The 24882-nt window shown below is 41.0% G+C and overlaps 1 protein-coding gene across 1 annotated transcript in view; it reads right to left on the reverse strand.

The window, feature by feature from the left end:
- Positions 1-24882, reverse strand: part of LOC140245274 (myosin light chain kinase, smooth muscle-like) — a 172134-nt gene that overhangs the window by 16746 nt on the left and 130506 nt on the right. Inside the window, exons 11-21 of the mRNA XM_072324857.1 lie at positions 20027-20320; positions 16839-16926; positions 15429-15754; positions 14502-14951; positions 10489-10788; positions 9271-9405; positions 8792-8989; positions 7954-8305; positions 7153-7424; positions 2526-2642; positions 375-1028 (exon numbers count right to left, since the gene is read on the reverse strand). Coding sequence (XP_072180958.1) covers positions 375-1028; positions 2526-2642; positions 7153-7424; positions 7954-8305; positions 8792-8989; positions 9271-9405; positions 10489-10788; positions 14502-14951; positions 15429-15754; positions 16839-16926; positions 20027-20320 — 3186 coding nt within the window. The remainder of the gene's footprint in view (positions 1-374; positions 1029-2525; positions 2643-7152; positions 7425-7953; positions 8306-8791; positions 8990-9270; positions 9406-10488; positions 10789-14501; positions 14952-15428; positions 15755-16838; positions 16927-20026; positions 20321-24882) is intronic.

Consider the following 24882-nt stretch of genomic DNA (forward strand, 5'->3'; position numbering starts at 1 on the left):
CACAATCAAAATATTTGAAAACGATGATAAGTGCGGATCTCTACATGAAAAAACAAAAACAAAAACGAGTTAAAAACACGTAATTTACATCGCATTTATGGCAGCATCATGGCTCCTGAACCAAATGGGCACTTAAAATCGAAATTATAGGTGTTATCTTTGTAGTATCTTAGTATATAGGGTTAAATGAAAACAGTGGCAATAAAAACAAAGAAACAACAACAAACAAACAAACAGATACAGAAAACACCAACACAATTTAACCCTTTCTCTGACAGGGACTTTGGACAGTATGTAAACGCTGAGGTTTTCTGTGCCAATCTGCACTCAGAGCACACAAAGGGTTAATGCGAATAATTATTGAATTGACTCACCTTCTACGATGATCTTTGCGCTTGACTCTGCGGAACCACACGAGTTAACGGCCTTACACGTGTAAGTCCCCGCGTCCTCTAGGGTGGCTAGCTTCACGATAAGAACCGCGACATCGTCATCGGGAAAGCTGAGTTTGTACTTGCGATCGTTCTTGAGTTCGACGTCGTTCCTGTACCAGTGGATGTCGGGTTCGGGCTCGCCGACGACTTGGCATTTCAGCATGGCCGAGTTGTCCTCGAGCACCGTCACGTCGCGGAGTCCGCCCTCCAGAAAGGCGGGCGGCTCGGACGCGGGCGGAGAGCGATCGCCGTTCTGAGCTGCGTGATCCATGACTGCGTTGACCGCGGCTCGTTCTGACTTGGTCACGGGCTCCTCCACGAGAGCGGGCTTTTCTGGCGACACGACAGGCGGGGACAACTCCACTGGCGCCGAAACTACAGCTTTATTGTTATTGGTGTTCGTGTTGTGCTGTACCGCCGTTGAGGGCTCGGTTCCGTTTATCACCTTGGACAGACGCACATTGAAAGTGGATGCGACTTTGTCCTTGGTAGAATCGTGTTCTATCACACTGCGAGTTCCGTCGCTAGACGGCGCCCTTATGACAGCTTCCTCCTCACACACAGCCTTCTCTACACTGAGATTGGATTCGTCATCTGTAAAATAGCAAAACATCACTCAGAAATGTCAATTGCTAGGACATAAAACAACAAACTAGAGGAAAGTTAAACACTAAAAATAAAAGAATAATAAAATAATGGATAAGTTTTCAACCTCTTTGCCTGTCTACCCGTGGGTCAGTTTTGTTTCTTTTTCTTTGTCTCTATCAATTTGGATATATCATAGTATTACATAAACTTCTATTTTTTATATCTACATATGTTTTTGTATCTAATTATCTATACATCTATCTTTTAGTTATTGGTCGAACAATGAATCAGTTGAACTCTCTGTCTATCAGAGTACCCAGCAGTCGACATAACTCCCTCTCTACTCGCCTATCTATCCATCTGTCTATTTGTATATCCATCTGTCCATCGGTATATCTAAATTTATCTAATTCAATTTCAGTTCATTTGTTGATCAATTCGTCTATAAGTCTATCAAAGTATTAAAGGGTGTGTACAGTTCTGGTCGAGGTGAGGATTTAGCTTTCAACGTTTTGCGAGATATTCAGAAACCACTCTATGAAATGTCAAAGAGCATGCAATTCTAAGGGGTATCAAAAGTTTATTTGATGAAAATTGGTTTTGAAATGGCTGAGATATCCAAAAACAAGGTGAAACAAAGAGATCCTAATAAAGTTGTGGCCTGTCGCCTTTTATTATTATCACTTTTTTGGATATCTTATCCATTTGAAAACCAATTTTCATCAAATAAACGTTGAATCCTTCTTAAAATTACATGCTCTTTCATATTTCATAAGAGGTTTCTCATTATCTCACTTAAGAATGTTCACAACATGAATCCCCACCTCCACCAGTACTGTACAGTCCCTTTAATTCATTTACAAGTGTATCTAACCAATATATCATTGTTTAACCCATCTAGCCATTTAATTTAACTGTCGATTATGTTAGTTTATCAAAATATTTATTTATTTATCTACCTACAAAATTGACCCATAAAATGTTGTCGTTTAACCCACCTTGCCATATATTTACATATCTCTCGTCATTTCTCACTGCCTATCTGTTCACTCATCTCTCCATATATCTTTCTATCTACCTATTCATCTCTCCATCCACTAATCTCCATCCATCTATCAATCTCCATCCATCTATCTATCAATCTACCTACCTACATACCTATCTATATACCTATATACCTATCTATCTATCTATCCATCTATCTACCTATACTACCTACCTATCTACCTATCTTTCTACCTATGCCTATCTATCTATCTATCTATCTATATCTATCTATCTATCTACTCTATCTATCTATCTATCTATCTATCTATCTATCTATCTATCTATCTATCTATCTATCTATCTATCCATCCATCTATCTATCTACCTATATACCTATCTATCTATCTGTCTATATCTATGTCTTTATCTATCTACCTATCTTTCTATCTCCCTATCTGTAATATGTCTAACAATCTATCTAAACTCCTCAAATTTATAATATCTTGGTCCTGGTACCTTGTACAGTGAGGTCTGCACTGCAGGAGACCTGCCCCACTTCGTTGGTAGCCGTGCAGGTATAGTCGCCTTCGTCCTCGGGGAAAGCCTCAGCGATCAGAAGCTTGGCCACGTTATCTGAATTGGAACGAGACATAGCAAGGTGTTAAGTTACGACAGGTGGTAGATTCACGGGTGTTTTGGAATGAAAATGAAGGGAGACGTTACCATTCGAGCAGTTGGCATAAATTATAATCCATAATAGAACACAAATCATTCAAACCTTTGAATGATACTCTACTGAAAAAAACCACAACAGCACATTATGCCGTAAACTAATTTCATGATTATTTTTTAAAGAAGGGAATTCGACTGTCCTCAATTTTCGTCTAATTTGTGCGTGTGGTTATTGAGGACAATCTCTTGTCAATGAAAACGTTAGTCTGTCGGATTTATTTGATGATCTCTTGCGTACTGAAAACAAGCGAAACAAACAAACAAACAGAAAAACAGACAGACAGACAAACAAATAAACAAACAATTCAACGAAACGAAGACACCGAGTGGGCAGTGTGCTGCCGTTCCCAATCCCGTAATTTTGATGTCAAAGTCAAGTTAATATTCCTCGACCCATTTGGCCACCTAATGAGGCGAGGCGAGATTGAGGCTTGACTATGAAAGCTGTTCACGGTTAACGAACAAAATGTTGATGAAATCAAAACAAGCAATGACTGTCTTCCTTTTGGTTTGTTTGTTTGTTTTTATACTGATAAGGACTGCGTACTGACTTCGACTGAAGATGTGTTTGCAATATGAAAAAAAAAGATTTGACATAATTCATACCACATTTATCGTATAGAAAAAACATTGAATCCTTGTAAACTCACAGCACTGATGCATATGAAACTATACACTGTCGGAAAAATGACGCAAAATGTCAAATAACGCATTGATGGTTCCGTGTCTTCTGATTGTCTCAACAAATAACACTCCCAAAGGTTTGAAAATCCGAATGTGGGTATGAATGTCACTTTAGCTATCCTTAACCATGGAGCTACTAACAGAGATAGTAGCTCCATGCCTTAACATTGCACACTGTTCAAACGCATACAAAACATAGTAATAACCGTCCTGTATACATCGAATCACATCGAAATAAAGTACATTAATTTTGCAGATCAGCTCAGCGATACGAAAAAGCCTTCTGATTACAAAGTACTTCAATCAACATTTCAAAAACTAGAAAAGAAAACAAACAAGACAAAAGTAGACATGTTAACTTCAAAAACAAACAAACAAACAAACAAACAAACAAACAACAAAAACAAATCATGAACGGACCAGTACAACTCTACCAAAATAATGTTGGACCAGCAGTGATTGATTTTGTTGACTATCCATAAAACAGACTTTACTCTTTAAAGCGATGAATCACACCTCACAACAAAACATTAACAAACAAACAAACAAACAAACAAACAAACAAACACAATTTTACTGATATTTATCACGACTTACATTTTCGACACTGATTGATCCCGGTCTGTTAGCGCGGCATTATCATGAAACGGATGAAAATTTATTATTCTCCCTATTACATCACGTAACAATCAGCGCAGGTGGTCATCTAAGAATTGGCTGTTTTCTATATTCCAACACAGTTCAAGGTCAAAAGAAGTTTTGAACACCACGTAGGGCAGAGGAAAGACTGTAATATGGGCAGTCAAAAGAAACGCGTCTATTCTCGTCAAATTCTCGCGGCAGACTCGATTGTCATAATAAGTGATGCCTTCGCTGGGGGATAGCACGGGGAGGGGGCTATCTCCGCGTTCCGCTCAACTGCGGAATATACCAGCGCGCTTAAAGGACCCATGCAATGCAAATTGATTTGTGATAATTCATATCGCCCTGATTATCAAGTAATGAGGCACAATATATGTCTAAATAGGTACCATATATGACATCATAATAATCTTTTTTCAGATAGTTTTCTTAGATATTTCTTAGATACTCACACACACACACACACACACACACCCTCACACACACACACACACCACCACCACCACACACACAAGCCGAGATTCTGTCGATGACATTATCTGTCAGTCACTAGCTGAAATACTTATAATATAAGACCAACAAACGACAATGGAATGCACATTCTCCGAGGCTTAGCATAACTTGCATGTTTTCATGCAAAGTCTTTTGTTAATCACAGATTAGCATGGAAACATTCAGGTTGTGCTCAGTGAAAGGGAGGGCGCATTCCAATGTCTTTTGTTAACGGTAATTTAGCGGTGATTGACGTCAGATGATGTCATGGACAGAATCTTGGTTTAGACGGCATTTTGTGAGCATATGCAAGAAATCGGAAGAAAAATAGTAGAAATTGTTATACGTTGTATAGCATGCTCAGATACTCATATCATTATTATAAGTGATGATCAGAGTAGCATAAATCATCAACGTGCATTTGCATTGCATAGATCCTTTAATGGGAACGTTCACACTGCATTTAACGTCGGTAGACAGTGTCTCGGGAGAGCGCCATTCGAAAGCAGACGTAAAACGATTTTAGTGTAAACAGTGACAGCAGTTCAATTTATCATTAGCGCAAATAACACATTTATGATTCGACTCAAAAGTGTTCTAATCTAAGATCATTTTCGTAACTAATGGTAGACAAACGTGGTAGTATTTGATCATTATTGTAATAATTTCCTTTGACATTCCACGACATTCACGCCCCTGCGAACATCAATCTTCTCGTCTTTATGATAGCAGACATACACGTGTAGCTCTTAAAAAGTTGATGGTCACTGCAGTTCTTGAAAAATCATTGCTCTCATTTAACGCAAGTTATATTCAACTTCCATTTTTATATCTTTCTTCGTAAACAAATAACTCAATTTACTAAGCACGACAAAATTAAATAAATCAATACCTGTCAAACAATAAGAATATTAAAATGTCCCAAATGATAGGATAACGCAAATTTTCTTTCAGTGCAAGAAGGCTTGATGTTATTATTTGATTAGTGTCAGGCGATGTCTGGTGTGAAATATATCCGTTGTGATTCAAAATTCTATCAAGCGTTATGGAAGTAATGCTCTCTTTGCTAAGGGCAGTATACTTCGCGTGTGGTCTCCTTTGGGTTTGTGTGTTCTATATTCTACATTGCACACCGTACGTGTCTGGTATGTGTGTGTGCGCTTGTTTTCCGTGCAGAACGCGCTCAATGATCCGCCGCCGGGGATCCAATAAAGTCGCCCGCTCCGTCTTCATGCATGACTGCACATACATATTCTGGACCGGTAGGGGAGAAAATGGCGCCCCAGGGGTGTCTCTACCTGTCACCCAGTGTGGGGCTGTAAGGTATTCATTTCGTACGCTGTGTGAGACTAAATTTAATTCGTTCAGCGCGCTCATAACTGACTTACAAGGCAGATAATGCGATCATGCCATTTTTCCCCTGGAAAAGAACACCTACCTACAGCGAAGTTTATGAATATTAAGACCGAGATTTAGGCTCAAAGTCTGGTGATTTCTGCAGGTGTCCTCTCATTACTGTATAACCTTGGTTGTGATGCTGCTGTGCTCGTACATATCTACTTTTGTTTACGAATGTATGCGTGTGTTTATGCTTCTTTTTTTTTTTGCATTTTTTATACTTTTTTTTTATGCTCTGTATTTTTATGTATAAGTGGCCCTGTATCTTTAGTAGCCTTATTGCTGTTTTTAACCACAGACATAATAGCATTATGATGCTGTCATTTTTAGACACATAATTTGCTCATTAAGAAATAATGTAATAATTGTCATATGAAAGCTGAACGGCGTGACAAGGCTTTTACACAGTGAATCTCCATTCAAATTTAAATGTCAAAAATTATTCCCATTTATATTTAAGTGGTCTCAAGAGACATTATCTCAATTTTCACCACTCCTCTAAGATTTTGTTGCAGCAATGATCACGGTACTTTCTCTATTTTACTAAAAGTCATTGTACTTTCAAACTCAACCGAAGAAAGATGTCGCTTTACTCAAATAAGGTAAAACAACAAAAACAAAGACACGATGAAATCAAACTTAGAAATGGTAGAGGGCGCTAACCAGGTTTAGGTTCAGACCATAATTGACAGTTCCTGTCGGAGGCCATGCAGTCCGAAATCACGACTCTCGTTACGAACGTTCAAATGTCGCAATCCGTTGGGCATTTTCTTATTAGGGAGCTATAGATTATCGCCACGTGGACGTTAAAGGGACAAAATGTTCTGCGCATAACCAAAATTGCTTATCAAAATTGATATCGCGTCGTCTTAGTTTTCATGGTCGGTTTCTGGCCATTTTTGCGTCCGCTTACATTTACGACGCAGAGAGCTACTTGATGCAATAATGATAGGGGAGCGTCATTTTACTTTGAATTGGCTGCATCTCTGTGTAATATAATGCTACTTTGCAACACGACGCAAGGAGAGAGGAGAACGGACAATGCAATCGTCGTCTCAACGTCCGCGTCAAAAATCTAGAGCTCCCTATGACACCCAGATCACGCATTCAACCCAACTTGATAAAAGTGTTTTGAGTGATGAAATGTACAACGGGATAGCCCAATGCTTACGCTCGATTATGAACACTATCTCACCTGTGTAGCTCATTTGGAAGTACTTGGATTCCTTGATCTCCTTCTTGTTGAGCGTCCACGTGATGATAGGGGGCGGGATCGCGTCCACGTGGCACTCAAAACAGGCGGGCTCGCCCTCCATCACCTCGAGGTCAGTGAGGGGACGGGTGAAGACCGGCCGCTTCTTGGTCTGTACGTGGCGCGTGAGCACATGGCGGAAGTCGACCTGGTCCACTTCGCTCCGATCGCTGGAGATGTTGTTGGGGGAGTTTGAGATGTTCTGGAGACGGGGTCTGCAGTGGAATTAAACAAACATTCATCATCAATGATTCACAAGCCGAATATCATTCATGTGTAGCAGCCTTTGAATCTGTGCCTCCGTCATCTATAACGTTTTTCATCAAACAATAGTGACAGAAAAATAGACGTCACACATAAACTAACAGTCCACCTATCGCGAGCAACAACAAATAAACAAGTTTCCATTATTCTATTTCGTGTCAGTTCATTTCAATTCAATTCAAATCTTTTAGATATTTGATAGATCTCCAAGTCACCTTATGATGATTTCATTTTCCTTATAGAAGTGACAAATGAGCAATGAGCAAAGTCGTGATTATGTTTTCTGATGAAATGTCATCCGACCATGAACTCACAGCGAACTAAATGCCATCAGTTCAAGTCTCGTGGTCGCCTATAAGCATTTGATTACATTCAAACATTCATCTAATGATCATTGGACTCTACTTAAACATAAAAACTATCTTTGACACCTTACGCAACAAAGATGCCGACAGGAAAAGACAGGGTGAATCAACGTACCTGGATTTCAGCAGTGACCGAAAGTCCGTTTGTTCCTCTTCCAGGGGTTTGACTACCACCGACACACTGCACTGCTCCGTCCCGAACTCGTTCTGAAGCACACACGTGTAGCTACCCGCGTCCGTCGACAGCACCGTGGGGATGTTGAGCGAGCGCGTCGTGCCGGAAATACCGGACGACTCCATTTTAAATCTCCTTCCGGGTTCGATGGAGCGACCGTCCTTGATCCACGTGATCGTGGGCAGCGGCTCGCCGTCGATCTTGCAGGAGAGCGTGACGCTGCTCCCCTCGTCGATGTTGATGGAGCGGGGCTTCTGGAGGAACTTTGGCGGGCATCCATCGAAGTCGTTCTCTGTCAGGTTTTAAAGTGGAGTCAAAATACGAGGAATTAAATTCATGCATCTCGTTGAAAATGGTGACTGTAATGTAATTCTCATTCATTTGTATGAACGACCAATGTCCTCAGTTTTTTTTTAATGATATAACCGAAAACTGATTTCGACAGTGTTTCCGGCAAATCTGGTACTTTTTTCCTGCAAGTCTTTGAAATGAAGTCTTCCTTGACTTCATGACCCTGCAAAACCATTCTAAAGCAGAATTATTCTAATGCTCAAAGGGGAAAAATTGAGAAATTCATCACAATCAATCATTCCATTGAAAAAAACGAAGAAAAGGAAACAAACAAATCTGATCATACGCGGATGTAAACAACAAATCTAATAGTTGTCTTCAATGTTTCATGAGACTAAACTTCACACAAACACTAGATGGCAGTGTTCTCTTCAGGGAAGAAACATAGTTTGGAAACACTGTAGGAACTAATGTACGCTGCACAAACCTTGGACGAAAACTTTCGCTGAACACTCGTCCGCTCCGGCTGCGTTCGAAATCTTGCAGGTGTAGACGCCAGCGTCATCGGGGTAGACCTCGGCAATCACCAGCGAATATCGATCACCGTCTCGTACGAACTTGAAGTCGTCATCTTCCTTGATGGCTTCGTTGTTGAAGAACCATCGCACCTCGGGATCGGGAGAACCTAATGAGACCGACCAAAGATTCGGAGAGATTGTTCTTTTGAACTAATTCTCGGGAAGATGGCTACCTTAGGTTCATAGTCGGTATAATCTACATGGGGCAAAGAAGACAACACAACTCTCACAGAAAAAAAAAGAAAAGAAGTCTACAACAAAATCATTGAATAGGTATTGATACATAAAATATCACCATTAATACAGTAAAAATATTTCATCGAATATATCTAAATATCAGTTGATGTTATCACAATAATGGGGTTAAACACACTGACACGTGTCTCACCTTTGACCCTGACAGGAAGTGAGAGAGGATTGCCGTCGATGGCTTGGATGTCCTTCAGCTTCTGGACGAACTCGGGCTTGGTTGCTGTGGAAGCCTTGTCGACCTCGGTCGCGTTGTTGACAACAGCAGGTGCAGCTGTGACAGATGACGGAAAAAGGGTGATTATAATAGCAACGATGAAGGTGGTCGTGATGATTACGTCAGCAGTGAAAATGACGATAATGATAGTAGAAGTAGTAGTTGAAATTAGAGTTCTAAAAGTGGTAACAGTAACTTATATGTTTTCCTCTGATCATTATCATTTATCATTATAATTGTCATTATCATTATGATCATTGTCCTTACCATTATTATCATTAATATTATAATCATTATCATTATCGTCAATATTATCATTTTAATCATTGTCATTACTATCGTTATCATTACCACGACTACTACTACTACTACTACTACTACTACTACTACTACTACTACTACTACTACTACAATTGTACTACTACTACTACTACTACTACTATCATTATTTTGACTACTACAACAACTAAATAACTTACATTTCTAACTTTTTTAACTTGAATGACCCCTATGATCATCATCATAGCAAACATCTGTTTTCTTCACGAACTGGTACTGTTTGTTCTGTGCAGTACTTGCTGTTCAAATTACTCCGCCAATCATGTTGTGATATCTAGGTCTGAACCCTATTTCTGTCACAAGACTTCAGAAACGCTTCATGTCGTATCTACTCCTAGGAGGTGTTAGTATAAATCAATTTGAATGAGCTGAATATGCCTTTGATTGAAATTTATATTCACGATCAATATATTATTCATTCATCTTTTTTATTGTAATCTCATGATCACTGTACACTTCAATGAAACAAAAACTGTCATACTCTGCCGTTGTGTGAAACATGAGCAGAGTGTTACATGCACAAATGAGTACGTATCATAATTATTTTCAGCGGGTCTAGGGCAATTACCCCCTGGGCAATTAACCCGGACCCTTCCGCTGGCCCTAGTCCTAATCCTAATCCCGAACCTAATCCCAAACTCCTAACCCTAAACCTAACCCTAACCCTAATCTTTACTCTAACCTTACCACTGACCAGTACATAGCCGTGGGATAATGACCCTCTGGGGGTAATTGCCCGGATACGATTTACAGCAATCATTTTAGATGCTATACCTTGGTCAAAAACAACACTCTGCTCACCGTGAACTTTGAGATTAGCCGTACAGCTGGCTTCTCCGTTGGCATTCCGAAGCTTGCACGAATACTCGCCCTCATCCTCGGGGAGGACTTCGGGGAGGCAGAGCGACGCCGTCTCGCCATCATGGAAGAGCTCGTACACCTCGTCGCTGCCCACGATCTCCTGGTTGCGATAGAACCAGTGGACGGTAGGGGGCGGTATACCGGCCAGTTTGCAGACGAACTTTACGGAGTCTCCGTCTTTTACTGTGACGTCAGATATTTTCTCCAGGAATTCGGGGGCTGAGCCTTTCGGTGCAGAACCTGGGAAAATGCAAGTGATTTGTAAACATGAAGATGACTTTTCACATTTTGTCTGGAGTAACAGGGCTCTGAGTGTGACGTAATTTGATGTAAATAGTGTTTTTAGAACACAACCTTCCAAAAAAAAGACAAAAAAATCATCTCGCCAAAACAAATTAAAATAAAAGGACATTAGGTGATATTTCTCTATCTTTGGACTCTCAATTAAACGGCATCAAAATATCACGCAGCACACCTTTACTCTTCCCATTAAAGTCATCTCAACCGGAAGTGACGTGTCATTTTCAGTCTTAATCAAAGGTGTTTCTCCTGTTCACAAACGCCAAGTTTGTCCTTATAGAGTAATGCTTTCTCCTTTGGCTGTGATGGGCTTGTGGTACTTAGTATCCATAATACAACGGGGATCTCCCCGCCGGGGACAGTACAGCGAAGGAACATCCGCAGACTTTTAGGCTAAAGAGATTTCTAAAGCAGGGCAAGCTTGGCCTCCAGCCAAATCAAAATGGGAACATTGACTCGTGATTAAGGGTGCTTTCTGACTCAATATGGAAATTATAAACGTTGAAGAAGGCTGTAATCAGTCGATCTATTTCAGGATACAAATATCATATCCGTACTCTAGTTAATGCATTGCCTTAGAGAACCCTTGTGGTACCCCCTGTCTGTTTTTCCCTTGGTGTCGTATACTCACACTTGTTTAACGGTATCAACCTGGCACAATGTTCTATGCCATACGCTAGGAAGACACATCGGACTAAATATTTTTTTTAACGTGTTATGTTTGTAACCGTGGTAACCAAAGTTTTCAACCCACTCTGATAAGGCTGAAGAGAGCTGCCTACAGATATGCGCATAGAGACATTAATCTATTTTTGTGATATGCGCCATATAAATATGGTTTATTATTATTATTATTATTATCTGGGGAAAAAAAAAGAAACAGAGGGATTTTCATTCGTATGCCATACCCCTTTACGTTCCCTTTAACAATGACATCCTATCATGCAATAAAACTGTACTTTAGGCTGCGTTCACATAGAAGTATACTATTCGGGTATTCGGGCTCGTTTTTCGAGGGCACGCGAATAGCTTGAATCGAACGATAAGATTTCCTCACACCGGTTCACATAGGAGGGCACTATTCGAAAGTACCGAATAGCTGCGAAAAGTATAGCAAAGTGGGAATCGAACTTGTTCGATTTTCTTGCAGCGTATACCGTCTCTCGTTTATGAAATAATGACAATTTTGGTCTGGATTTGCCCTTTAGCTAAAATAAGCATGTAGACTGACATTCTGATGCAGTTTAGAATTGTTAAAAAGATTTGCTAGGATGTAGGAGGAAGAAATCCTCACTGCATGGGATGGTGAGTTGACGGTGCGGGTGATGGTGTATTCGGGGCCCGAATAGCGAATACCGAATAGCGAATACCGAATAGCGAATACCGAATAGCGAATACCGAATAGCGAATACCGAATAGCGAATACTTCTATGTGAACGCAGCCTTAGCCACATTGAAGACTTACGCATGTTTGATTTCACTCTCGACACATCTTCAATTACAAAATGAAGTCAACTAAAATAAGATTGGCGCTGTGGATGGGCTATGATCCTACTGGTAAAACCTAAAAATCCTGTCATCTTCTTTACCCCGAAGAGGGTCCCCACTCTCTTGTTTTAATTATAAACATAACACACGTGCATGACGCTCAACACCTTTTATATCAAACCGAAAGTGGATATAAACCGTCTCGGGGTCAACATGCGGTCACGTGCTCAAGACTAGCGGGGACGAAGATTATAGGAGGCAGGCGTTATCCATTCATTTCGTGCGGGGAGTTGTATAGCGCCGTACGCGAAGCAGAAGATCGTTATGATACACATTCCCTATGAAATGTTCAGAGTGACAAAAAGACAGTTATCGATAAAGATACATTGACTGATTGAGGTGTAGGGGAACGTCACACGGCGTCCAATGCACTCATGCATTGAAATTAGGGATATTTTTGGCTCCACTGCCCACTGATGAGTTAATGGCTGCACCTGCTTCTTCCGATTCTATTTCCACTACTCGGAGATGGTTTTTGTCTCTATCAACTGTGGTTAGGCCCGGTACGGATTTCATAAGCCATAGCCACATTACAAGCAAGCTGCGGGTTTCCTGTAGAGATTAACTGTGCTAGACAAACGAGCTAACGTGAAAAAAAAAGAAAAAAAAAGAATAGATTCCCTTACAGGATGTTCTACGCGAGAAAGCTAGTATACTGTGAGGGGTAATAGTCAATCTAGGAAATACAGTCAAACCTGCCTTAACGGCCACCTGTCTATAGCGGCTACCTGCCGTATACATTCACTACCCCCCCCCCCCCGAAACCCGTCTATAACGGCCACTTATCTATAACGGCCACCTTGTGTGACCGCTGTAGACAGGTTTCACTATACCCGTATGGTCTCATTCGAAACTGTGAGAGCCTTGCATTGTAAAGTATCATTCTTGTTTCCATTATGATAATGATAATTACAAACGTTTGTACATCATTGTTTTATTAAAGCGCCTTAGATATTTATTTTGTTTTAATACATAACTTCAGTCTTTTCAAAGGGATACTAAAGTAACATTTCATACAGTTACCCGTATGTAGAAAACTGCAATGTCTATACGGGACTTTGAAGGAAAGCACTTGTTAGCTGATCGTTTTAATCCTGCGTAAATATGTTTATATACCTAAAATGCTGTTACATACTTGGTGTCATTGACTTTTTGTGTGAAAAAGACATGAAAATTCATTCTCATTTTAAATTGCTATACTTGCTAGTATTTACATAATGCCAACTTCGCCTAAGTCGACTTCACACTCGTCGAAAAACTGGCCAAGTCGAAAAAAAAATCGACATGTATGGATATAAACACGTGCTGATAATATTGTCTAGTATAGGTAGAAATTCATGTAAGTCCAACAATTTTTCCCAGTTCCGTATGATTCGACTGAAGCGAGGTTGACTGTATCTGGCATCTGATTTCTTTAATAAGATTTCCATCTGAAGTGAATTACTCATAGAAATCCTGCTTGTATGGGGCGTTTGTTCATCTGTTGTCTCACACGATAAATTATAGCGGAAAGTTTCCTTGTGATTCTTCTGCTAATCTATGACACATCCATGTATTTGTGATGCCCAATACCTAGCTCTATTTTGAAGTTATAGACTCCCAAACCGTTAAGAATGACGTGTATTGTTTAATTTTCTTTCCGTCCTTGGCATTTAATATGGCAAGTCATGGATAGCACACGATCTCTAGTTGCTATTTATGTTTTCTGTCATTTTCTCGACTAATATTTTTGACAATAAATGAATCTCGGTTAATCATGAGTTATTTGTGACGAACCTATTTTGTCCAGTAACTTTGTCAATAGTGTAACACATTGAGGGAGGTGGGTACTTTGAATGTTTTTACAGATAAATGGCGCTATAAAATTGCCTTTTCATCATCAATATCATTATTATCATCATCATCATTATCATCATCACCATTCATCACCATCATCATCATCGTCATCTTCACCATCATCGTCATCACCATCATCATTACCATCATCATCATCATCATCATCATCATATCATCGTCATCATCACCATCATCATCATCATTGTCGTTATCATCACCATCATCCTCATCATCCTCATCATCATCACCATCATCAGCTCGATATTTACTTTCCACCGTCAGCGTCGCCTCAGCGACCTTCTGGCCAGCCAGGTTCGTCGCCGTGCACACATACGATCCCGTGTCCTGCGGCGTCGTGTCGAAGATCTCCAACACGAAGTCATCCCCCTCCTCGTAGATCTCGAACCTGCCGGCGTCGCTGAGTACGACGCCGTTTCGGCTCCACGTGACGGAGGGCTTGGGGTCGCCCACAACGCGGCAAACGAACTTGGCCGAGTTGGGCTCGACCAGGGTTTGGGAGGACGGGCGGGCCAGGAATTCGGGTGGGATGCGTGACGGAGGCTCGAATTCCGTGGTCTTCGCCGGCGTCGGCTCGGGGATCTGTTCCGAACGGATGGAAGCCACGTCTTCCGAGGAGAAGACATCCTCTGTTCTGACGTCGGTCGACGACATCGAGTTCGTGTACGGTGCCACCGGTGGTTTCTCTGCTTTCTTGACAGCTGTTAGAAAAAGTGATGCGAGAATACACATTATTGAAAAACGTGATCACTTCAGCTTAATATACTAGTAGTCTATCCACTACTTACACACTCAGGACTGTAGCCCAACACCTGACTTAATACAAGACTTCTGATCAAATGATACTCTTTATACCATACTAACGTTATTAAAGTAAGAAGTAAAAAAGCTGGGCAATCAATTCCTCATGAACATGATGAAAGCAATGACTGTCATTTCACAATAAGTATCGATGAATCGTGACAGATTAGTGTGATTAGCGAGTGAAGGGAAGATGACGTTATAAGGGCTTGCCGGAAATCTTCTAAAATTTGTATATCAATTGTTTCTATCTCCTGCATACAAGACTGATTTTCGATTTTGCGTTTATCCATACGAACTCCAGAGAAAATGACGTTTACGTGGTCACTTTTCTTTAAAGCTTTATTCATCTGTGATATAATAGATGACCTGTTTACCTTGAACGGTAAGCTGTGCACCCGTGGCCACTTTCCCAGCAGCATTCGACGCTGTGCATGTGTACATCCCGGAGTCCCCGGGCACGACGTCAAAGATTTCCATGACGAACTCGCCACGGTCCTCGAAGATCTCGAATCGTCCCTCATCCTTTAGCACCTGGTCGTCCCGTGCCCACGTGACCACGGGTTGGGGAATTCCCGAAACCGCGCAGCTGAAGCGTGCTGACTTGGTCTCGTCTACAGTGACAGACTTGGGGCGGGTAACGAACTGAGGAGCCGTATGCACCGGCTCGGGTGTTACTGGCGCAGCCGATGAGATGGAAGAGCTAGAATATATGGAGGAAACGAAAATATTTGGCTAATTGGGTCATTATCTGCACTTGACATACTTATGACAAAACACTTGACAGTTTACGATGGAGTAGTATTTGGGGAAGAAATACAATAAACTCTTCCTTTAAGACGTACACAGCTCTCCCCTTTGGAAACATATTAACTTAAAACTACTTATGCCCACTTATCAATCATTAATACTATGCCCTGTAAAGAACTTCCTCAGACTCTCTGTCAAACCTTTGGTTGACAAGTTCATTTGCGTTTGTTGATGTGCGCGGTGGATTTCGTAATACGAAAGCAAACACTGCGCGAAAGACACAGCGAAATACGTCCCGAAATACCGTGGTATTCAGAGACTGGTAATTCAAACTTCGTGCCAAATACGCATGCGAGATTTGAGTTCGATTCGTGCCACAAAGTACATTGTACCACCCACCGTAAAGCTAAAGCGGTGTATTTCTTACATGACCAACTTCCTGTCTTTTTCCCGTACAAAGTGCCGTATATAGGAGATATATGCGTAAGCACAGTGCTTACCTCGGAAAGGTGTACTTCCGGACCGGAATTACCACGGCATCTCGCGAATGAGAGAATGGTACCACTGAAATACCGCGGTATCTATTATACCTAGGTTTCTCTTACCGCGATATCTATTACCTCGGTATGTCTTTACCTTGATTTTTTCGGGGTATTTAACACCATGGAAAGTCTATGCATTAAAGTCGAATATGTGATTTGTCATAATCTTTCAGGGACGATGATCTTGGTTTCTTCTTTTCCTCCTCTCGTTAATAATATTATTGATGCAGGAAATAATTATGACCTGTTGAAGGATATACGATCCCACCGAATAAATCTTTTCACGGTGCAAGAAACGTGACACCTCCACTGGGTCGAATTTATGAGGTCTCTTGATCAGTTTACGTATTACGAGCGCACGACCAAAGTTCGACAGTCATTAATTGTAATATACATATCATCACAGGTGTTTGCAACGAACACCCACATCTCTTTTACAGGTCATCAGATGCTAATATAAGGAAGTAGAATCGTCACTGGTTTATTGGATCTCACCTGGGATCAATGTCGGACTCGTTGATATGAAGAGGGTTGTTGTTAAACACTGTGTTCTCATCGGCACTTTTGGTCGGTGGGTCAATTTCTGCAAATATAGAAACAATGTAGAAAATATCAATAAAAAGAATGATATGGTCATATAAAAATTCCCATTTATCTCCAATCTTCCTTCAATGCAGTATAGGGTAGCTGGAGAAAAGCTTAGTCTTTAAGACGAGCGTGATTTGGGATGAAATGGATGAACTCAGAGTAACAGACGGGCAAAAATATCGGCAATGTCAGACGAAAATGGGGGAAATTCAACGGATAAGATGTAAGCTATTACATGACATGGCGTTCTTCAAGTAGCAGCTCGGAATAATGGTCTATTAAAGTCACGTGACCTCGATGCCTTCATTTTCTAAATAGACGGAAAAAACATGCATAATTTTTCGTGTGAACATAACGAAAAGAACCACTCCATTTTTATATAACAGGATGTGTAGAAACATTGATTTAAGTAATCTTCATAATCTCGCCTTTCTTCTTTTTTGTCAAAAGATCATGAACACACCCTTAATTTCGAATCCCTCCTCCCTCCCCGAAAATAAATGACACTTCCTCCTCAAGAGATGACTATTTTTAGGTGATCACTGACCATGTTGGTTGACTAACAATCAGAAAAGAACAGAAGTAACGGAACTGAACGGATCATTCTGAAATATATTTGAATTAAATAATGTCCTCTGTATCATGTCAGTGTTTACTGATAAGATTTTACTAATCATGAATCATGTTCATGACGAATAGTACGATACTCTGAAGGCTGACACAGACTGTTATTACAGGGCAGCAACAGGCTAGGTGACAAAAATGGTTGGCACATCGGGCTAGCTTAATGGCACCACAAGACTTACGTCATTCACGTCAAAAATGTATGCCTTTACTTTACACGCCAATTCTAGTGATAATTGTGGTTCGATCAGGACGGGGTAAAACTGATATACAGTGATAGAAACAGGAAACGGTCGAATTATCGAAGCCGCCAAGGCGCGACTCTTATCATTGAACGCAGACTACATTGAAGTGGCAGCTTTGTGAGGGAAACAGTAGCAATGTGCATTCTGTATGATAACAGGGATGCACAGGAAGAGACATTACACAACCAAAATCCTCCCTGCCAATATGATACACGTTATTTATGTCGACATCACGAATGTTGCCTTGATGTGTAGGATTCTACGCAATAAGTAGGGTTAAAAGACAGAATTTATTCATTATACCAAAAGTAAATCAAATCTTTGGTACTCATGATATTGGAGTATTTTGACATTGAATTTTCACGTCAGTGTTATCGTCACTGGTTTTAATCGTTTTTATCACTGATTTTGCGAATAGTCGCCCACCATTACACCCCTTCCCCGAAAAAGACGAGATAAACAAATCAGTGAGTAGAACTGATTCATCGATAAACACATGGTCGCTTATATTTATGAGGAAACCACGCATCAATACAAGGAGTATGTGACATTATTTCTCTAACAAGCCTCCTCCTCCTCCTCCTCCTCCTTCCTCTGTCTCCTCCTTTTCCTCCTCCTCACACTCCTTCTTTTTCTAAACCTCCAAGTCTTCCTCCTTCTTCTTCCCTTTCCCCTCTTCCTCCTTCTTTTTTTCCTTCTTCTTCTTTTTCTCCTCCTCGATCCCCTTCCTCTGCCTTCTGATTTCTTCTTCTTCTTCTTCTTCTTCTTCTTCTTCTTCTTCTTCTCCTCCTTCTTTTAGACTCTCTCAGGGCTCCACACTAACTTTTATTTTTAGTGGCCCAAAGGCAAACATCCGACCTTTTTTGGTGGCCCGATAAGGCTACCAAATTCTTCATTTCTGAAATTTTGGTGGCCCGCGGCCCGACGTGCGTTTTTTGGTGGCCCCGGGCCACCGGGCCACCGTTAGTGTCGAGCCCTGTAATCTTCTCCAGTTCCCTTTCCTTTTCTCCCTCCTTTAATTCTGTAGTCACGAAAAATCTGCCTACCAGTTTTCCAGTTTAAAAAAGGTCTCATAAAGTGGGTACACACTCCTGTAACTATCAAAGAGCACACATTCGATTCCCTGTATATACTTTCCCTAAAGATGGGCACGAGAAAGTTGGTGACGAAACGTGATTCTCTCCTCAAAGCAAAAAAAAAAAAAAAAAAAAAAAGAGAGGTTGCTGCAGCACAAATACGTGGGATGTAAGAGTTAGTGATACGGTATTAAAGATAGAGAGAAGAAGAGAGGGAGAGATGGAGGGAGACAGACAGACAGACAAACAGACAGACAGACAGACTAATCTTCACATTTACCTTGCCACATCTGTTTACCTGCTTGTAGTTTACCCCTAATGTATTGTTGAGGTCTCCCACAAAAGCGTGGGAGTTGAAACGAGTCCATCAGTTTAACGAAGTGCCGTCAAGTATGCTACTCATAATTATTATGATTGAAAAGGAAGTGTATCTTCATCTCTTTACCAAGGACAAGCCTAAATTATGTAACGCAGAAATCATATCCTTCCGCCGTACTGTAATGTGATCTCAGGAAAGAAAATATCAGGTCAAATACAGTGACTGACACAGATACTCGACAAAGGCAGCAAAGACGGATAACTCCTGACAAAGCTACAGATCCGGGGGTTGATCACTTATGAAAAGAAATATAGATGGAAAAAATGTTCTACTTTAATGACTGCCGTGATGCAATTAGTAATGCATTATTATTTTAAGTGGCATTCCTTATCGAAACAAAAAAAAATCAATACCATACAAAGGAGACTTGAAAGCCACCTACGAAGTCAAAAAATCACTGATTTTTGTCTTGCTTTGTGTTCTTTTGACGGTCAGGGCACTCGATCTTGCCCTGATTGTGATTAATTCTGATTGACGGAAATTTAACTTAAAACTTTATAGGCCTGTGCATGTTAGGTTTAGGGTTAGAGTTAGGGTTTGTCTTCTTTTGACGGTCAGGGCACTCGATCTTGCCCTGGATTGTGATTAATTCTGACTGACGGAAATTTAACTTCAAACTTTATAAGCCTGTACGTGTGGTTCTGATAAACTTATTCCAAAAGAAGCACTCTATAATCCATGTTCTATCTCCCCCTTTGTTTCTGACTTTCGCGTGTATTGTGCGTGATTTTGCTGATGATAAACACTAAATTCGTTTAGGTCTCAACCTACCGACTATGAGTTCTGCGGAGCTGGACACCTGGCCGTGCTTATTCTTGGCCACGCAGGTGTAGATTGCGTCATCGTCCTCTGTGACGTCATCGATGATGAGGGCGTGGATGCCGTTGGCGTTGCGCACGAAGTGAACGCGGTGGCTTTCCTGCAGGGCTTTTCCCTCCTTCAGCCAGGCCACCTCCGGGGCGGGTTCGCCGTCCAGCTTGCACTGCAGTCGCCCGTTGGCTCCCGCCTCGTGGACCTCGCAGTCTGAGAGCTTTTGTAGGAAGAAAGGAGGTCGTTTGGGCTTGGCTGAGAGGGTGGAAATGGATGAAACATGAGAACCGAGTTAATTCGAAATGTCTGATTCTGGATAATGCTTCAATCTCGTGGCTTATCCACTTAGGATAACATTCAGCCATTCAGACATTATAGTGTGGATGCTTAGGGTATGACAGTGAAAACGACATTTCTTTCAGTTAACTCTAGTTTCGGAGAATAAAGACCATGTCACATAAAATTGTTGGATGATTCATCATACTCTCCTTGGAAAACAATATTCTATTTTATTTCATTTACAGTTTCAATTCCCACATTATCCTCATTATTTGCCGACTTACAATATGATTAAACACGTCTCCACATTGTCCTCTGAAAAAAAAAAATAACAGCCAGAGAACCAATGAAAAATAGTTACACAATCAAATTAAGACATTAGCCAACATACATTCACAAACTCCGCACAGACATAATTGGTAACAAATTCATGTGCGAAGTCTGACGGATTGTAATCATAGTGTGACAATGTCAGGTCCGGCCCTCTGTTAGTGCCATGGTAATAAACCCACTGGGTAAATAAAACGGCGCCCTCTTTCGTTGTAATTATGATGATGACGATGACTACGACGACGATGTTGATAATGATGATTTCTATCATCACCATTAGCATTTTAATTACATGCACATCGTTATTATCCCATTGTATTATCAATATCATCATCATTATCATCATAACAATCACCATGATGTGAATATCCGTTGACTGCTGCGTCATTTTTAAGAAGTTACACGTAACAAAGCTATAGTGTTGGTTTCTGTAGTGGCGGGACGACGAACACTTCGTCGTCGCGCCATGGTTAATTCAACAATTCTGGACTGCATCGTGTATGTTATCTGAATGTTTACTGGTGCTATTGACATTAGGGAATTTTCATCACCAATATTACGCAACGAGCCTAGTTTTGTCCTCTTGAGTCTTTGTGTTACTGTGACCTACGTTTTAAACCTGAAACGGTTTGCAATTGAATGCAACACACACAATCAATTAACAATGCGGCTGATATGGTTAGCACTTGAAGAAAACAGTGCGAGAGATGAGTAAGATGTAATTGGTGACTAATTTGAAATTCATGTTGCGTGGACGCGATCAGGGGCAAATCATCACTAGAATGACTAATGTCCTATACATTCATTCACTACATTCGTAAAAACAGTCACAGCGGAGAGCTTAACATGGGATGATACATGCTAGGCGACCTCTAGCAGTTCTAATTGTTCAAACCAGTTGTCTTCATTAAGTGTTTTTTCTAACGTTTGCTTTTAGAGACATCAACCTTGTAAAAGTGCGTGCTCCTGCGACCGAGCCGGCTAATCGTATTACAGAGTTAATCATTCTCAATGGAGATTATTCTGGTCAAATGCTTAACGCTGCTCGCGTACGCTGTCACTCGTACCCAGTCTCATCGTTTGTCTATGCATGGGACGAAGGTACATACAGCATCCGCCATGTCCGCATTCTGTTCCGAGACTTAAATGGGCGACTTAACGCCTCCTTAATGGGGGAGAGATCACCCCTCTTCAAGAGTTTTATGGTGGTTACCCCTCTTCAAGAGTTTTATGGTGGTTATTCCCAGCGACCAAGGATCGGAATGCCGTCGCACGTGAATCATCCCAACTCACAAAACAAACTCGCACCCCCATTTCATTGTTTTCAGGGCATTCCTCGTCGGTTACGCCAGCCTTAAAGGTTTCATTCAAATTAATGCCCGCATCAGAAGTCAGAAATATTCGTTCATGAGGTCAGCGTATGTATTTTAGGAATGTTTGCTCCTCAGTCACATTCAGTAAGTGATAAAGGAGAAATCCCCAAACAAGGTAGAGCATGCAGAGTAATAAGACAGAAAACTACATGCAAAGATTAACTGTACTCAAGAAGCTTTAGCTGTGGTTTGTTGTTCGGAATGTTCCTACTATACAAAATATTTGTACTTGCGGTGTAATTGATCCTGAGAAATCCACAAGTCTGGACGAGTGACTAATAATTGGTCACACTCAATGCTTGACCACTTAACAGAACAATGACAGGCGATGACCACACATCGCTTGGAATAATATGAGATGATTTCCTACGACTTGACCAACCAAACCACAAATATGCGCATCTTGATCATGAGGAAGGAAAAGACTTACTGGACTTGTAAGCGCCGATACAACATTACCAAACGTGATGAATACCATCAGTGTAGCGACAAATATGAAATTCAGTATTTGAAGTGGTACTACAATTTAAATGGTCATTACTGGCAACTTAATATTGAATATGGGAATCGCAGTGTAAGTGGAAGATGTAAGTGGAAGATGTAGGTCAACCTTTGTAAGTCGTTAGTGGTAGAGGAATATCTTTGCAACACCCCCCCCCCCGAAATTGTGTAGTTTTGGGTCAGCGAAGGAGGATAGACTTCTTTGAACTATTCCAGAGTTTTTAATCCAAAATTGATGTGGAACTGCCAGGTTATGAAGGCTAAGACATTAGTCTAAACACGAAGAACAGGTCAAGGGAAGTGGCGTTATAACTTACAGAGCCTATTTTTTTGCATTCTTCATTTTTAGGCCAAAACCCTTTGCTGTAGATGCATTAACAGTACTCTACGCATTGCGATGGTCTGAACAGAAGTTGACACCATACTATAGTCTCGCAGGAGACGTAAGCAGATACCAAGCAAAGTGTACTTGTACGAGTTTGTCAGAATCTATTACCACTATCATTGTTTTTTCCCAAAGAACACGATCACATTTCATTTTCTCACAATCATGATTGACAATAGCATGGAAAAACCCTGGAAAACAAGCGCTATAAAACGATCCAAAGTTCTCCTAATTTTACACCCTGTGCTACCTCAGCAGGAGTTTACTAGACTTAAATTCAACTGCAATTGTTTTCAACCAATAGCTCACAAGTACACGGTGTTTCATAAATGGAAAATCAGTGCTCTACTACATCATGTGGTCTAAACAAACAAAAAATCCACAAGCTGGCCTTCTCCGCTCTTGAAATCTTCTGCAGCATGACCATCTTTGGAATTTGGGTGCCAGGCCGTTATTTTTATGCAGCATACTGTAATGTCGACACTCTTTAAGATATAGGCCTAGATCACATAATGTGCTGATGATGATGAACAACGCTTTCCAACTCATCCAGTCTCAAGGACAACATACTTACATATACCATGTCAATAGGCTCCTGTATGTCGCTGACAGTGAGAGGATTAATCTGAATAAAGTGTTCTTGTCGCTGAAATAGCATTTCCTGTGAATCTCAACTCGTAAGTGCCTAGTTTAACATCTACAATATCGGAGAATGACGTTATTATTCGATACAGATTACCTCCTATATATCAGCCAGAGGCGACCATCTTCCATTAACTGAAAATGCAGGATGCGAAAGAGAAGTATCAAACACGGTCAGTTGATGAATATAATACTGTCAATCAATAACAATAAACAGATACAAACAATCCACAATAAAGGCCAATTAAAAGTATGATTTGTGAAAACAAACATTTAAGCCTATCTACTGTAAAACTTATGTAGCATGACTTATAACTGAAGTTTAGGAACAGGTAGGGCCTACTTGTTATCTTTCTCTCCCCCTTTTCCGTTTAACCCCCCCCCCCCCCCTCTCTCTCTCTCTCTTTAACATCGTATTACATGTATGTAATGTCATGTCATGTCATTCACATCTGTATGTATTTGTATTTGTAGTTCTCTCTGATGTGCCTCGTACAAATTTTCTAGACTGTGTTGTGCAAGCTACGTAAGGTTTCTGGACTCTTTCTGCTTAGCCGAGCTGCGTATCGGATTCACTCGCTGTATAGGCCTTCCGACAACAAATTCACAAAGGACAGCGTCAATACAGGCGCTCAAAACCAACGTCTATAGTTTACCCCTACGCTATAATCTCCCCATTGCAATGTCCCAGCATGTTAAAACAGTGGAGGTGTGGTCCCCCCATGGCAAAAACCTTTTCACACCAAACCGATCATGCCTATGTCGTCTGCACACGTAAAAAGAAGACCTTGGTATCGAATGGCTTAACACCTGAGCATAAAGAGAGTGCGGGCCATTCTTGGTAGAAGTTTTTTGATTTCTACTCGTTCCATGTTTGCAAAGCGCTTTCACTTTACATAATAAAACAGGGGCATACTTTCTCGAGTAGGGTCGAAGTTGAGTCGAGCATGTCTCGCTGAAGTCATGGCGTTGGATCTCTGCCATGGTGGCTACCTTCAGAAAAACTCTCCATTGCTGAAGACGACTGGTGGGTAAACAGGTTTGGAATGTGAGGTCAAAACATTTACTAGGTGGATTTAGAAAGGCGACAATAGGGTGAGTGTGAATGCAACCGTGTAGCGAGAAGACTTGAGGGGCCTGTCCGCATTTAGAGGAGGAGGCGGGGCTCGAATTCGAATCAATCACATCGCGGCATCCATTTCCAAACATGAATGGACAATCATACCTGAGAAGGACGATGGAAATCGAAATAATTGCGATATCCATCGAGAGAAGGATGAGTCAATAAAAGACGGGACCTGTTGCAA

The sequence above is a fragment of the Diadema setosum genome, chromosome 22 (genome assembly GCF_964275005.1).
Source record: "Diadema setosum chromosome 22, eeDiaSeto1, whole genome shotgun sequence".
Lineage (NCBI taxonomy): Eukaryota > Metazoa > Echinodermata > Echinoidea > Diadematoida > Diadematidae > Diadema > Diadema setosum.